Raw genomic sequence first — 17,694 nt, forward strand, 5'->3', positions numbered from 1 at the left:
CACAGGGGAGCTGGATAAACCCACCCCAGCTTTATAGCTTTGCAGGAAATTTGCTTTTCCATCTGAGTTTGACTATGTTCGGGTATATGCATCCAGGATTTCAGCTCAAACTCATGTTTACAGACCAATTTTGAAAACCAATTTCTGTTTTTTAAAAAGAAGGTTGTAAGTGAAAGGGGAAATGATGCTGAGGAGACTATGTTTTACATGTTGTAACTGTAATATCAGAGTTTGGTGGTACCAGTTTTCAGTGACAATCCAAATGTAGACAATAACGTGACTCGCCCAGTGAGAAGACTAGAGGTCAAACCTAATAAACCTAATGAAAATACCATTTCCTCTTCTCCTACCCCAATACCAGTAATGTAGCTGGTTGTAAAATGTATTGGGGATTCACAGAGAAGAATCTGTTGCTCAGGATGAGTGCTTAAAAGAAATGTAATACACATATGCTTCATGCCCAGCAAATACCAATGCCAAGTGGCTGCTCCCTAGAGGAGAACACAGCTGGGGACAAGGAAGTGGAAGAGTGAAAACAAACCAACAAGGAAACAAATAAAATAGTAATTTAGTTTTACAGCTTTTACTTTGTTTGTTTGTTCTGATCACATTTCAGCTTCAGAGCATGGCCTGTTGTGCTTCCTCCCTTGGCCCCCAACAGTGCATCCCCTCCAAGTGACATCAGGGGCTGGGATCCCCCCTCTCCTGCAGTCCCCCTCCCTATACAGGACATTCGACATGCTGACATTTTTGTTTGGAGGAGATAAAATGTAAAATATAAAAGAAGAGGAAAAAAACACCAAGACAGAAGGAGAGAAAGAGATCCTGAGAAACAAATTTGTAGACGAGATCTGGCCTCACTGTGGTGGATAATTGCTGAATTTTCACCTCCAGAAAAACAGTTCAAGCCCTTGCTTCCTTGGGGAGCAGGGTTGGGACAAGAAGCCAAAGCATCCTGTCTGAGGCCTCTTACTAGGGCTGCATGACAGGCTGTCCTTGCCATGACAGGGTCTTACTGGAGACCTTCAGCCCCCTGGTCTCTGCTGCTGCAGGCTCCCACTCTGAGCAGCAACACAGTTCCATGCTTCCCAGCATGGCTCAGGCTTCCTGGTGGTGGCCAAGCTCTGTGGAGAGCTCCCTTTTGATTTCTTAATTGCTCATGGAGAGTCATAGCTGAGCGGTCTGTATGAAGCAGCTCTTTCCTTCTCCCAGGCTGAGCATTCCAAGGCAGTTATTTGGCCATGGCAGCCAAATGACCAGGACTCTAAGGCAGAGCTGGAGCTGGCCCACATGCAGCCCAGAGCTCTGCCACAGAGGTGCTAGGCCAGCCCTTGGCTTGGCCTGCAATGGGGTCTGTCAAAGGATTATGGCCAAAAAGCAGAAGTGCAATATAGCACAGTCACAAGGAATATACTTATTTCTTTGTTCAGACTGAGAGAGGATTTGTTCTGTTACAGGACCTGCATTATAAGGGCTTGGGACATATTGGGCTTTCTGTGTTTCTCAAGCTGTGCATTTCAGTAACCTGTGCTTTGCTGAAAACTTTAGCATGTTTGTTCAGCCATTTAGAACTGCATCTGAAGAGCAGCACACTTTCCCCCTAGCAGGGCTGGCTCCCAAGCAATCAGCTGAACAGATAATAAACAGCAATGAAAAATGTGGTTATGTCCTCAAAGGATATTTGATTATTGACATGTTCATGTACACAATCCTGAGGACAAATTCTGTCTTGTCTTTTCCTACATATATATAAAACTTGCTGTGTGCCTCAAAATCAGTTTAAGGGGATTGGATTTGAATGACTCCCTCAGCTAAGTTAGGGCACTATGACTGATTATAAATATCTTTCACTGATACATATATACATTCTGTGTTTCTGTGTGTGTGTGTGTGTGTGTGTGCCTGAAAAAAATATTCCCTTCCTTTAACACACTAGGGAGTGATTCGGCAGTGCTGGTGTGTCTGGTCAAGCTGTGTGTGTAACCATGGCCTTCATCTCATAGCTTTGGCCACTAAGAATGTGATTTTTCCCCTCCTAGCTAATCACAAGATTATTTCATTGTCTCATGAAAATGCTGTCCTAGCATGTCTTCCTTACTGCTGTTGAGCAACATTCCTACAGTCTGTTTTCAAAAATGAAAACTGGGGCAGTGTGAAGTCTGTCCTCAGTCTGGGCAAGAGGGCCTGAGAAAGTATGACCTTCTCAATCGAACTGTGTCCCACAAAAAGCTGCACACAAAGTCATTGAATCACTGCTTATCTCAGAATAATCACTACTCCTCTGAGAATAATAAACCCACTGTGTGTCTACCTTTGCTGCGATCTCTCAAAGTCAGCTGCTTAACTGATGTTAAATCTGCTTGTTACTACAGAGCCACCCTGCTCTTCCTGAGCTTGCCAAAGGAGCTAATTTCAAGTTAAATGACTGCATAAAGAAACAAATAAACCCAGAGGCGATTTGACATGGCTGTTATAGGTACCTTACCTGTCACAGGTGACTCGGAGTCTCTGAGGTCTCCTGGAAGCAACCAGTTCTAGAAAGGGTAATATGCAATCACAAGATTAAATTAAAATCAAGCCAAAACTCTGAGCCCCTACAAAAAATGTGCTCAGAATTTCAAAGGGCCCTGTAGAATCGATCATTTTATTATTTATAAATATACATTATTCCTATAGGACTTGAGTACCTGCATTGATCTTAATAAGGCTGTTCCAGTTCTGTAACCCTTTCCTTTTGTATATCTGTGAGTACAGGCCTTGGACCTCCTCCTGTTACAGTGTGAGTCTTAGCTTTGACATCAATAAAAGCAGTATCAGTCCCTAAAGCCTTCACACAAAGGAAGCAAAAATAAGTTTGCAGGCCTGAATCCCCAGTCAATTGTCTTGTCTTTTCAAGGGGCTGCTGAGCTTCACATATTGCCCCCATGGGTACATGGGGCTTTTCTACATGGATGCAGAAGTAAGACTGGGGCTGGAGACAAAGCACTTTGATCCCACTTTCTTCTTGCCCACAGCTCTCATTAAGTTTGTTGTTTGTCCAGTTAACCATGCTTATGGAGGCTTTGTAACTCACTGATTATTGTGATCTCTATCAGAATGGAACTCAGCAGAATTTGCAGTGTTGTGAAATCTGTGTTCTTGATATTTTTCAAGGACATATTTCTAAACATTGTGGTAAATATAGAGGAATACAATCCTCAAATGCTTTATTGTAAAGCAAGAATTTTCTCAGGCTTAGATACAAATGAATGGCTTAAGCCTGGACAATTTCCTGGTGGAGCTGATAAACAGAGAGATTTTTTTGCCATCAGAAAGGCTGCAATTTCTACCCACCTACATTTTCCTGAGCACTGTTTTTGACAGCAGAGAATGAACAGTGGCACTCTAGTCATGGGAAGGAGAGCAAGAAGGGTGGTGTCCACCTCTCTTCCAGCTCAGCCTGGACAAGCATTTCCCACAGCAGTGAGACCACCAGGAGGCAAGCACCACTGGTCTGTTGCCAGCAGAATGAGAGCTCAGCTGGGGTTAATGCTGCACCCTTCAAGAGCATCTGCCCTTCCTGCCTGCCTGGCAGCACCAGGCTTTTCATTAAGGCACAGGAGCTGCCTGCTGCAGTCCAAGTGGGAGTCCCCTCTGCTTTTGCCTGCACAGCCATTTCCAGAGTGCCAGACCCAGCGTCTGACTTGATGTACAGATGACTTGAAAAAGTGCAAATGATTGAACTTCCAGCCCTTGACCTTTCCAGCAGCAATCTTGCACCATTAAACCAGGCAAGCATGTTTCAAAACCTGTCACAGGGTAAGTAATTGTTCAGAATTGAATTATTCTCCTACACCCAAATACTAAGGTAGTTTCTAGAGTAAATGGGAATATAACTTGGGATGGGATTCATGGCTGTTTAAGTGCCAGAGCACTGCATATCACCAATATATAGAAGTTATATATTAGCGTCTTGAATACTCCCTTCTCAAATAAGTCACCTAGACTGGCAGAACACTCCTCTTGGATCACTGGTAACATTTTCACTCATCATCTTTCCTTTTTTTTGCCCACTTGACTGTAATAAAAGTGTAGAAATAAATTACCAATGTAAAATTTCCAGATAGAATAGAAGAAAAACTATTTCAAAAATTGTTTGGAAAGGCAAAAATTTTTCTGTATGAGGCATAAATATTTGTCTCTTCACAGAGCTGGTCAAAAACTTTCAGATGTGGTAACTTTCTGTCAGAAAAATTTGATTTGTGAGATGAAAATATTTTATGACAATATATAAATTTCATTAAATATTAGTAAAAATGCCAAGATTACTTAAGTACTGTACTGAAATCTTTTAACATTAATATTCTTTAATGAGTTTAACACAGAATTTTAAAAATGCATGTTCAGTTGGCAACAGCAAGGCAAAACGTTTCAATGATATCTTAGGGAAATGTCACTTTGTTTTTGCAGTGTGTTTTCAGGACTAACATTCCGAAGAAGGAAATAGGACTTTCTTTGCATTAGAAATAGAAATATCAGCTTGCTTACTGGCAGGAATACCTGAATTATAGCATTTGTTGTCTTGAGTGAGCCTCTTGACTTAAATTTATCTTATGTAACCTGGAGATTAATAATTATCTGCAAGGGGTAGTGTAAGAGCCAGTGAGCCACCTACTCCTGTCCCTGTCCAAACACATCTCTCAGTGAAGAATTCGGCTTGAGTGAGGACTGCCAAATTTGCCACTTTGAGTATACAGAGCTTTGATTATAACTGGAAAGTATGGGTAAGAAAACAGTGTGTCTGTGCTCAAGGAATTAATGCAGTTAACTAAAGCACTTTAAACCAGTTCAGATTAATCTCCTGACTGACCCCATATAGACAAATCCTTAGAGAATGCTGAGGCCCCATTGTGTTGAGCAAGGTAAAAACAGAGCAATAAATATTTTCCCTACTGTAAGATTAAGACCAATTTAAAATTGTAAAACACTGTAAACAGCTACTCCATAAAGATAAGACATAAAGAATATTTAGATCATTCAAAAACTAGATGAACTAGTGATTTAATTATCTCACAATGATGATCGATACATAAAATGATGGGATTGTGTAGCGCTGATTGGCTTTTTTAACACTATGAGTAGATCTGAAAGGTAGCACATAGGTTTGTTATTTTCTATCCTTATGCAAGGTAGAGTGTGCTAATGAGGAAATACCTTCTTATTTGAAAACCCAGGTGGAAGTGGCTAATGAGCTGATAATGAGGCAAGCAAGCCAAAGGACAAAAGTTAAACTTTTCTAATTGATGAAGAGAGAGAAAGAGGATGCCAAGTGCTGCTGGATGAAGGCAGTGGGGTTGCAGACTCACAGAAAAAAAATTCTCTCATTAGTGAAATCTCTGTGGCTTCAGGAGAGGAGCAGAGCTCTGTCTGTGTGGCAGGCTGGAAACTGCAGGCTGTGTGCCCATTGCCATACAGACGGGAAGTTTCCCTACACCCTGGCTAGCTTACACTGCACGTTAGTTACAGTGCTGCTCTTCCCTTTGAGATCAAAGCCACATGCAGTTTATTATGACAATAAAAATTTTATCGTTTTAGAATTCAGTTTTCAACCATCCCATGTGTTAAATGAAACATCAACATAAAAAGTGAGATTACAAAAAAACCCCAAAGCACTCGGAAGGCAGACTTCATCTGCATTTTCGCCAACGTCATGGGAAGTTTGCATTTCAGGGCCTGCTGCTTGTTGCCTCCATCTGCTGGTGACATTTTGGAAACGCAACAGACACTGAAAACACGTACCTGGGAGCACAGCTTGACTCTGGAAAGCTTCTAAATCTCATTCAGCATACCAAAGCCTGCAGATACGTGAAAAACTACGATTTCTTTGAAAGTCATTGCTGCATCTGAAAAAGCCTCATGTGAAACCTGCATCTGCTCTGTGAGATGATATTACCTGGTACAGGCAAGTTCATAATTCAGCCTGTGCAATAAATCAAGGAGTAAAGCTCACTCTCAGTCCATCATGTTATAGATAGATATGCACTGTTTTCCACTCTTTGGAATCCAAATGTCAGCAAAAGGAAGCAAAAACTAACTTGATACATTGGGCGCTCCAGTATTCCCAGTTTGGCAAAAGCACTACCTTAATGTCATGGGCTGTGATTCCTAATCCTTTCCTGCCCTTGACCCCTGCTGTCTAGATTCAGACTTGTAACCATTAATGGGGCTGGATCAAAACACTGGCCTTCTGGTGTCACCAATGGTGTTTAGAGGGGATTTAAACTCACTGCTTTTCAGCGCAGTGAAATGAACACAGCAGTAGATTAATGCAAGGATTTGAGCTCACTCAGCATGAGAGCTTTCAAAAATAGTGTTAACAGAGCTGCAACTGCCTCTTTCAGGGGAAGCAAAATGAGGGAACAGAACAAATGAACAAACACAGGGCAAAGCCTTGTCACTGTGGGTAGGACTGGTAAGCCGGGGAGCCAGGGAGACGGCCAGCGAGTGTGCTGAGACGTGGGACAGGAGCTCTCCCAGTGTTCTCCAGGGCTCTCCAACCAGCTTGCAGGCCCTGTGACTGCACAGAACTCCCTAACCCAAGTGTCTCTCCTGCAGAGAGAAGGTGACATCTCAGGCTGCAGGGCTGGCCACTAATGGGTTACTCACCCATCCTTCCCATTCACCTGGAATCAGGCTGAGACTTTGGCAAACTGTAGAGAATAGGCATGAGGCTGTTCTTGAACTTCTTTGTGCAAGACACTGGGATATAGGGTAGTCAAAAACGCCTTTGCACATTTCATCCCTTGCCAGCTGCCCACAGAGGAGGCAGAGGAGCTGCTTTTCCTCCAGCTGCCCTGTGTGTGCCTGACTCACAGACCCCACAGCCCGTGCTGTATCCTTTTCAGAGTGCAGCAGGATGTGCTCAAGCCCGCAGCAGTGACAGGAAAACATCTAAAGGTTTCCAGCTTTCATTTCAAAGATTCCTACTAACCCACCTGGCCCAGGAACCCTTCCAGTAACAATCTCAGTCTGGGGCTGAGCCTACGCTGCTGAATCCAGTGGGAGTTTTGCCATCAACTTCAATGAGAATAGGATCACACCTCAGTGCTTTGTTTTGCCCGTGTTCATTCCTTGCCGCGGGCAGGAACCTGTTTGTTTGTTTGCTGCCTGTGCTCAGTGTGAACATCAATAGGACTAGCTAACAGAATTCAAACCATTAGATTTGGGGAAGAGCTCCAAAGTTTGTTTGCTTATCTGAACCAACCCAGGCACCCAGATTCACACAAATGGTCTGGGAATAACCTCAGGAGAGAAGGTTTTCTCAGGCTGACTCCACAGATTGTATTTGGGCTGAGCATGTCCTGGGGAGGGGGGGAACAGTATTTGTGCATCAGGAAAGAGAGGGGAAGTGCCAGAAGCATATAAATGGCATTTCGCTTTAAACAAAAATACCAATTTGTCTTTTTACCAGCAGTCTCATAAAAAAGTGAATTGATTTAGTTTATGAGTAGGGTAAATAGTCCAACTTTAGACTAGCCTTCTTCTGTCCAGACTGGTTTGTGTAATCCAGGTGTGAGCAAAGTGCTTGGTTCCTGTATGTGGCTGGAACAGCTCACAGACCCTTAGTTTCTCAAGAGGGGGAAGAGATATTGCCTCTCCAGCTAACACAGCTATTGCTGAAACTGTTGTAGCATCTTCCATGTGTTTTCCAGCTCTGTGGGATGCTCCAACAGAAGTGTCCTTTGAGTCCTGCATTTCTGCCTGGTCCAGCCACAAAAGGCACCAGCACCCCAGTATCACAGCATTGCACAGGTCAGTTCTGCCCCTCTGGAGTCCAATAGGGAAACTTTCTATCGAGTCTGAAAGCAAGTCAGACATGAAAACTGCTTATGATGACTCAACTTAGCTGGGGCAATTGCCCGCTGTCCAGGTGCCTGTCCTCTCCTTCCCAGCCCTGCCACTGGCACCCTTCAGAGCAGCAGAGGACAGCACTGCTACTCAGACAAAACAGAGCTGAGGGAATCATTACTCAGAGCAGTTTGAGGCACTCACATTCTTTGTTGTCTGTGCAAGTTTCTTTGCTAACATAGCCTTAATGTTTGCATTTCTAGATTGTGCCTGTACATAGCACCAGGTAATCTAACCATCATCACTCAGAGTTTGTATGTTTGAGGCTTTGTATTAGCAGATGACTGGCATAAAAAAATTCTTCGTGATTAGTTCCTCCCACACATGCGCATTTCTGTATCCCCCGGACTACTCTTCTCAACTTGTATCCAGCCAGACCTTCTACAACTTAGAGAAGAAAATGCTTCCTCCAGCTGTCTGCTCTGTGCTTGCTTGCTATCCAAACTAAACTTGCTGTGGACAGCGACACATTCCCATTTCACGCTGGTTTGATTAATGTGTCTCAGCTAATTGTGTGAAAGATTCCAGTCCTTTCGACTGTGAGACCAGGTTATTGTTCAGCCAATCTCAGCTACCATGTGAAAATGGGGGCTGTTTAGTGTTCATACACTAGAATCAAAGGAGGGGCATCTTGGACTGGGTCACAGAGCAACACCCACTTCTTTGAAAAGATGTTACTATGCTCTACTAAACCTGTAAACCTCTTGCTCAAAGCACGTATTCTCCCTCCTCCACTCCCCCCTGTTCTTTTTTCCCTGTCCAGATAGACAGGCTCCCCCCAGCACTCTCCTATGGTATAAGTGAGAGAGAATGGCTAGATTGTGGATAGCTGAATTTCACATTCTAGGGTTTTTAATATTTCACTTTAATATTTCTCTTACAGAATGATCCTGCTGAGAGGCTGAGAATCAGTGCTCATCATTTCCCCCTCACTGACACTTGAATATATTTTCCCAAGAGAAAACATTAAACAAAAAGAGAAAGAGAGAATGGGAGAGAGAGAGGGAGAGGGAGAGTGACTGAGCTAGCTTTTCAAAGCATACTTCTCAACCTGCCCACATCAAAATAAGAGACAACTGGCCCTTTGAAGTTCAGGACACAGACTTCTCTACCAGCTCATGTGGAAATAAAAGAATCCAGCTTTGTAAATCACACAGATTTCTCACCTTGCCGACATCAAAATCAGGGACAGTGACCTTTAAAGCTGAGGTTTAAAGGTCCCCAAACCAATCTCCATAAAAATAAGGAAAGTTCAGATAAACTGCATCTCCAGGTGCCTGTCAGCTTTTCCAGTCTAAACCAGAAGACACTGGTTCTTTGCTCCATTCCACTGAGGAGTGGAGACTAAATACTCTGTGAGACTTTGAGCAATGAAATCTTCTGTTAGACTTATATACACCAGCACTCAGTGAGGCAACTTTGCCACACACATACCTCTGATTGTAAACTAAGCCAATTCCAGTGTTGTTGAAGGTCCTACAACAGCACTGTCATTAAGTAGCTCAGGGATTTAGTAACACTGAAGCACAGGATTTTTCATAAGAATTACTGACCCAACAATGGAGTGGCTAGTGGCTCAGAGAAAAAGCTGACCTTCTCATGAGTTAAATCCTACCTGGGTTATAGCTGGGGAGCTTGGAAAGTCCTGGCCAGGTGTCTTCAGTTGGGACCCCCAATACCTGCAAAAGAAGAGAGTGAGAAGAACAATGACTTTCTGCCCATTCTTTGCCTTTGTGCGGAGTTGGAGGAATCACTCTCAGAGGAGAGTGACTGACCTTCCCTGTAAACCAATGCAGAATTACACTGGCCCTGGCTGGTGCTGGATCTACCACTGTGCATAAAGGACACTGACATTTTAGCACTTGGTTATGTAGTAGAAAGGCTCCTGCTGAGATTGAATGCTGTTGCTGCTGGGAACATCAGTGAAGGCATATGCATGCCACTGCTGCCTGTGTTTGCCAGCCCAGGGGTCACGCAGTTGAGCCCTTTTCAGTGCTGAAGGTGTCCTCCCACACCAGAGCTGCACTGGGTGGGGCTCTGTGCCCACCTGCACTGGCAGCAGCTGCTATGTGCAGCAGCTGGTATGTACAGCAGCAGCACAGGCTGTGAGCTCTGAGAAACCCTTGCCTTCTGAGGTAAAAAAGTAAAGCTGGCAGATGGGTCTGGTAGCTGGAGCTAGAAAGCAGTGCAGAGCCTCACTCTGAAGGATACTGAGCTTCAGCAGTGTCTTTGGCCTTTATTGGGGATTGTGGGCTTCAGCAGTAGCTGCTCACTGAGCAAAGTCTGGGTCAGTAAAGCCTCCTCCAACTTCATTTTAGTTTCTGAAATGTGTGAGATTGAGCATATCTATTTTTCTGCAGTTGTGGATGTTTAGTGTTGTTATTATTATTACTTAACTCATGCAAAGTGCCCTGTGCCTATTGATATGGATTATGTGTGCTAAAGCAGTAAAGCCACATATTTAAGAAGCGTTCACAGCATGTGAAATGGTAGTATAAATCAGTACTGCTAGCTCCAAGCATTCAAAGCTTTCATCCAGACAACCCCCAGAATTATCAGGTTTCCTTAAAAAGCAGTGAAATTTTAACATTAAAAGTTTCAGGGTTTTTATTCACTTTCTCTTCTCCAACACTAGCTTTGTCTCGCATTAGTTACCCTTTGCATATGATAGACAATTCCTGTTCCTTAAAATGTGAGCTGAGATATATGACATGGGGAACTTGGCCTCCCAAAAGTTTGTATTAAGATTGCAAGAAAACAGGCATCAGTGAAAAAATACATTAAAGAAGGAAGAAATATAAAGCCATCTTGTGGTAGTTGTAAAGCATCAGGTAGTTGATTGTTTTTCTCACTCACAGCTAGGAAACAGCTTGACAATTGCAGCTGTCTGGAGAAGACAGCCACAAGAAGGGTGTGCATCTCACTGCTGGCACACATTAGCACAGTGGCCTCTGAAGAGAAGCAGGTTGCTGTGGCCCATGGTTCCAAACTGTTTATAGACTCAGCCTGCCACAGCAAAGACTAAGGGGGGGGATCCTTGTCTGTGCTCACCTATAAAATCAGCCTTGGAAGCTTGAAAGCTCCCCAAAGAGAAGGTGTCTCACAGTGTTCAGCCAGCTGAGGACGTTGGAAGTTGTCTGGCACCACGGGTAATTCGACGCCCTGGGTGAAGATGCCTTCTTCACTGATGTGTGTATCATGTGAGTAGAACAAGTCTGCCCAAAGCAAACTCTCTGTGTACAGGAAAGAGCTGGAATTTGAACTTGAATCGAGAATTTGCTCTTTTTTTGCTATCCTGGAAGCAAAAAGGGCTTCCTGGTTAGCTTTCTAGGAAGCCCTGCTCAGTGTGCCCTCATTCTTCAAGGTTTCTTGTGAGCTGTCAAACATCAGTTCTACAGGCATAAGAGGAAACTGGGTAAGTTCAGTGCATAGTAAAATCATACTTGCCAGGGTCAGCTCAGCATTCTGCTTTTTTTTGGTGAAGAATTTAAATAAATAATGATTTGTGTGTGCTTATAGTTTTCTACATAATGATTACAGCAAATATTACATTTTACTGCATTGAGGAGTGAAAGCATTTAGAGCACCAATTACTGAATGCTGTATCAATTTATATTTGCATTTTCTGAGCTTTTTCATTACAAAAGATGCTTTTCCAACCTGTAAACTTGCATCTCTTTTTATTTTCCAATGTAATGGGGCAAGTGATCTCTTTCTCTTCCATTCTCTCCTCTTTTTTCCCCCAGTCTGGATCTTTAGTAGATTCCTTGCCAAATCAGACAATGTGTAACAGTTATTTATTTGAAATTAATTATACTCCAACAATTATTTTACCTGTTGTGTGTCCACCCTAAATCTAGATGTCAACTCTCTGGTACCTGTCATCAGAAAAAACAAAGCAACTTCTGTACACTCTGTAGTGAAAGGTCTTGTTGCAGATCGGTTCAGCGTGCTGGGGAAGACACAATTTCAGCCAGAAACATTTTTACAGTGCTTGTGTTTCAGCAAGTGCTTTAAGATGGTGTAAATCATTGTTCTTTCTCTCTGCCCTCTAACTGCCTGCTTCTCCTGTGATGACTTAGCTGAAGGAATCAACATAGCTGATTTTGTTTAATTTTGTTGGGAAGTCTTATTGTGTGTTTTGTGTTGAGGAGCCTTGTAGTCATTCATTTGGCACAATGTTTGGCTCAGCAACAGAGGCGCCCTGGTGGCATTCTGTAGCCTAATCCAGCCCATATGAAGTCCTTCTCAGCACAATGTTAATCAATAAGATGGAGCTTTTGCATGCAAATCCTATGCCCTCCCTCTTAAAATTTGAATCATGGATCTTGAGTTGGTCAGGTTTGCTTTTGCTTGCTCTCCATGCCATGAGCAAACTGGAGATGCTGGAGTTCTCATTCACTCATGCCACACTTCCATAACCAACAGTGCCAGCCTTCCCTTCACGTTTGGCCCTGCTCCTGTGTCATGTCTTCATGAGTACCAGTGCTCATTAGGGCTACTGTTTGTGCAGCCAGAGGATGAGAAGGGCAAAGAAGCTGTTCTCATTTAGAGTAAGCCAGGGAGAAAACAAAGTTGCAGGGTCCCCAGTTCATGTAGCCCCACATGTGAGAAGTGACACAGCAATGAGCAGCCAGGTATAGAGATGGGAGATGGAGATTGATTTAAGTGGTACTTGCCTCTAGAACAATTTTTGGTAAAATGCCAGCTAGTTAGTCCTGATGATTCAACAGGACAAACATATTTCACAGAAGGGAGATTTTCCAACCATGTATCTATATGGTGTGTGAACCAACAGTCCCACATGGAGATGAGCATACTGGGTGATACAGACTCATGCACACAAATGCAGTCTCTCTACCAGTGCAGGGTGCCTCTACTAGTAGTACATGAAAGCAACTGACTATTAGAAAACAGTAGGAATCCCCATTCTGAACCTCACACTCAGCAAAATATGCTAGACATTGAAAGCCTCTAAGGAGCTTTGAAATCTTGGTCTAACACAGACCCTCATTCCAGGCTGTATAATATCATAAAACCTCCTGTGAAAAGCACTAATTATTTCATAGCTCTTTAAACTTCCTCATGATTTTTAAATAAGGGGGTTTTTTTTGCCTTCTGTGGCACAAATCCTGTTAATCATGGTATTAGTTATAATACCATAGAAATTATGATAGTGCTCCAACCCTCTAATGCAAAACCACAGGAAATGTATCCTGAGATTTCAGAGACATAAGTGTAAGGATAGCCTTCATTCACACTCTGAGAAACTGGAAACTGGACCCTGCTTGGCTTTGAACCTTGTTAATTGGCCAAGTATGGATTTCCCCCCCCCCCCCCAATAATTCTTTTTTCCCCCCACTCGCTATGAAAGAGAAATACAGCATTTATTTAAATGGACTGAACTCAAGTCTAAGAACTGGATGCACTTACCTGACTTTTAATCACATTCCTACTTACAAGCAGAGAGGAAAACCCTACCAAACAAGAGTGTTTCTGCATGAAGTGGTTAAGCTGGAAAAATCTGACTTACAGTCAGATGTCTAATGCAGCAATCTAATAACTATGAAGTAATTTCTCATTATTTTAATGAATTTTATTTTTTCTGTACTTTCTCCTTTGAAAACCCATGTTTCAGAAACACTCTTTGCATAAGAGTAAATCCTTGGGAGGAAATGTGAAAGGGCAGACAGAGAATCACAGAATCTGCTGAGTTGGAAGGGACCCAAAAGGATCATTCAGTCCAGCTCCTGGCCCTGCACAGGATACCTCAAAAATTCCATTGTATGCCTGACAGTGTTACCCAAAAGCTTCTTGAGCTCTGGCTGTCTTGGCTGTGACCACTTCCCTGAGGAGCCTCTTCCAGTGCCCCGCCACCCTCTGGGTGAAGAACTTTTTTGTAATATCCAACCTAAACCTCCTCTGACCCAACTTCAGGCCATTCCCTCAGGTCCTGTCACTGGTCACTACAGAGCAGAGATCAGTGCCTGCCCCTGCTCTTTCCCCCACAGCGAAGTTGTGACTGCAGTGAGGTCTCCCCTCAGACTTCTCCAGGCTGAACAGACCAAGTGATACCTACAGCAAGACCTAAGATGAATGCATAGGTTGACCTTGCTGTTGAGTCAGTAACAGGGTCAGGAACGCACAGAACCTGTCAGTGCTGCTGACTGCCTCAGTTCTGCCAAACCACTCTAGGAATGCAGCTCTGGGTTACTGTTTCTCCATCAGAAAAAACAACTTAGGAAGCACCCAAATATGTTGCTCTCATTCACTTTATAAAGTATTTTCACACTTTCTATTATGCCAAATCAGTCTCTAGAGCTGCACTGGATGATACAAAATGTGCCAAGTTAAAGTGAAGAGGGATCTCTGACAAATCTCAGGGTCTTGCCATTTTCAAGGTAGTTCCAGAGCAGTATTAGACCTCCTTTGTGAGAATGTGGTGCACTGTATCCTACAGTTAGTAAAGGATTTAAAAAGAAGCTACAGAATTTGCAGAACCTGCACACGTTTTATGCCTTCTTCAATTTGATGTAATTTTAATTGGCTTTAAATTTTTGATGAGATGACAAACATCAAAAGGAAGTCATTTGATTTACTCCTGTGTCTGTAAGAAAGTTGCCAAATATAAAATGGGTTACAAAGTCTGCTATGAACTTGGCAGATTAGACCAAATTATTTCTGCTATTCACAGGACCTATGCTTCGGACTTCAAAATTAAGTAGGCTGGAGCAATGGATTCTTTTTCTCTTCCACTTCAGAGTGTATTTTACTCACCGCCCAGATCTTCTCCAGCTGTTCATGAGTACCAGAAGTTGCTGCAAATATTGGCTGACCCTGGATCATTTCCACAAATATACAGCCTGCACTCCTGCAAGAAACCCAAGGTATTAACTCATTCACATAAATGTTATATATAATATGATTGTTAGGATGGACGGGGAGAGAGGCAGAGATAATTGTTGGAATGGAAATTTAGAAATTCTGATTTGTAAATGCAGAAATCTTGATAGAAGAGCACAAGTGAAACAGGATGGGAGCAGACCAAAGATAAGTTACATTCACATGCCTCTAGGATTTCAGAAAAAAACCCAAAGGGGTCAAGGTTCCATACAAGTCTCATCAGCACCACCCACTGAAAAAAAATAATTAACTTTTCTCCAGCTAGTCAAGACAGGTGATATCCTTGGAAAAGGAGCCCACTAAACACTATCTTTTTTTTCCAGTACCAAAAAAATTGTTTCTCTGTCCATTAATCCTGTTACAAAATATGTGGGAAAAGGATCATGGCAGAAGCCTGTGGGTGGACTTTCCATGAGAAAAGGATACAAAATTGGAGTACTTACAGAAGGAAAGATAAACAGGGAGGTACTACACATTTCATAGGCTTGAAGGATGTATTGGATGCATCAAGAACCCAGAAGCACTAACTACTATAGCTATTTTCCTTCAGAAGCAATTAACTCTTTGGAAAGCTGAAGGCAAGTTTTCATAGCATAAAAAACCTGGTCATAATAGCAGTTAAAATATTCTTATTTTTATGTCATCGCTTGCTGTACACTTGTGCCAAAACAAACCAGACAGCTTAAAAAAACCCAACATGCATTTTACTAAGGTGGATTAGTCCTCATGGCATTAATGATGAAATAATTGTGATCAAGGTAGCCTTGCCTTTTTGCAACTATTCCCAACTCTTATTATACTATACATTCATTTTACTTTTTTCTAGGTTTTCTGTCTTTTCACTAAGTCCCATTGCAACTCTTCAGGTTTCAGTCTCATTCTTCTTTGGTTATATCATATTTGAGTCCTTTAGGCTCATCTCTTGAAAACCCAGTGTTGTCTTAAAAGCTATGGAAGTATTATTTTCACTTGCTTAGCATTAACTGGTAATACCTTCTGATCATCTGTACTCCTGTGCTACCCTCTGCACCTTATTTTTGCAATACTGTAGTTGCTTTCCCACTTGGTTGTGGTCAGTTGAAACCCTGGCATGGAGCTCATCTGTGGTATTTATCTTGGTCATCCTTGCACACCAGGTGGTGCCAGCCTGTTTACAGATCCATATCTAACACTGGTTTCATAAACATTTCTGCTGCACTTTCCCTTAGTTTCCTGTGCCCTAACCTTGACAAGTCTTGTGAGATGAGCTTCTTTGTTTGTCTAATATCCTCTTACAGAGTCTAGGCATCATGAAACTTAAATCCACAGCTTTTGCAACATAGAGTTTTTCTGGTGTTTCATAGCACTATCACATGATTAGACATTACTTTGGAGCCCGCAGATAGATTCTACTGAGCCCAGTGTCATACAAAGACTGTTTTCACAGCTGATGTACATGCACAAATGGCTCACTCTATTTTGCAACCACAGGAGCTGCTGTAATCGGCTGATTGCATTGCACGAGTTCAACTGGGTATGGTCAAAGCAATTTAGCTACTCTTGATTTGTAGGGGGAAGAGAAACAGCTTTCTGTGTTTTTGGAACAAGTGATGCTGATGTTCCACCACAGTTTGCATTCTGATATCCTAGCTAGAAAGGGCCATTAGACTGGCAAGAGCAGGAATTTTGAAAACTAATGGTAGTCATATTAGCCTTGCAGTAGAGGCCTCAGCTTTCCTTCTGAGAGTTACAGTGACAGCTCTGACAGCATTATAAGGATCCTTCTGGTAATGAGGATGATTCAAAACCATTTACTTTTAAATGTTTCTAAATATTTAGACCTAGGGTTGTTTTGCTTTCCCCCTTTTCCTTCTTTCCCCTCTAATATTAATTTCTCAACTCTTCTTACCCCTTCCAGTCTATAAATTTCTAATAGGGTCTCAATCTTATAAAACTGGCTTGGGAAGAGATAAGGCAGAGGGAGGGGTCTTTTGGGAAGATGCTTAAACATGATATTTTACCAAGTGCCAGATATGCACACGAATCAAAACAGTGATAGTTAAAGTAGTAGGAGAAGTTACAGGGATATTCAGGGAGCATTAGCAGAGGTGATTCAGACAGTACAGTTGTATCCATCTGCAATCCCTGGGGAAGGTCTGAACACTGCACTTTGACCTCAGTCTGCAGTGCTGCATCACACAATGGAAATATTCCCATCAGGATTAAGATTGAAGATATCTCTACAGCATCCCACAGTTCCCTCTCTGTGCTTGGGAGTTTTTGTTGGCATTAGGAGATGGCAATTTTATATTTAATCAGAAATATATACTTCCTCTTGTTCATGACCAAGCCTGGTCTGTACAGTGGAGCCCTTAGCCAATATCTCCCAGTTTGGCATGGAGGGGCACTGTGAACCAGGCTGAGGAGAAGGCTGTTGTGAGCCTGGCAGGTCCATGTTAAATGACTGCATGTGAACTCCTATTCTACATTAATCTACCATGGAAGAGCACTGTGATTTTTTTCTCTCTCTTTTTTTTTTTTTTTTTTTTAATGGAAGATTATGCAAGGAAAGTCTGACTGAAGACGTCTTAAGGCACTCATGATGTTTGCAACCATTAATGTGGCTGTGTATAAAGCACTTGGTGTTTTTCAAAAAAAGAAAAAAAAAGCCTTCTTATATGCAGTGTAATCTCCCTGAAATCCCTTAATTGAATCTTCTAAAGTCCCAAAGAGATAGTGAGGGAGAAGGAAAGAGAAAAGAGATATAGAAAGATTAAAGCAGCTTTTCTAGTTAGTCCAAGAGCGACCAAGTCTCCTTCTATATCTCTTTCTTCATCTATTCAAGGCCTCATTCACTTCCCGTGTGCCTCCCACTGACAGTATTGCTGCTCAAGCACACTATGCATGAATTGCAATAATGTTTTA

At 42.4% G+C, this 17,694-nt stretch overlaps 1 protein-coding gene across 1 annotated transcript in view; it reads right to left on the reverse strand.

Annotated features, from left to right (window-relative positions):
- The window catches only part of CDK15 (cyclin dependent kinase 15), a 35,006-nt gene that overhangs the window by 5,685 nt on the left and 11,627 nt on the right, over nt 1-17,694 (reverse strand). Inside the window, 3 exon segments of the mRNA XM_030277706.4 lie at nt 2,486-2,534; nt 9,503-9,566; nt 14,665-14,758. Coding sequence (XP_030133566.3) covers nt 2,486-2,534; nt 9,503-9,566; nt 14,665-14,758 — 207 coding nt within the window.

This window comes from Taeniopygia guttata, chromosome 7 (assembly GCF_048771995.1).
Source record: "Taeniopygia guttata chromosome 7, bTaeGut7.mat, whole genome shotgun sequence".
Classification (NCBI taxonomy): Eukaryota; Metazoa; Chordata; class Aves; order Passeriformes; family Estrildidae; genus Taeniopygia; species Taeniopygia guttata.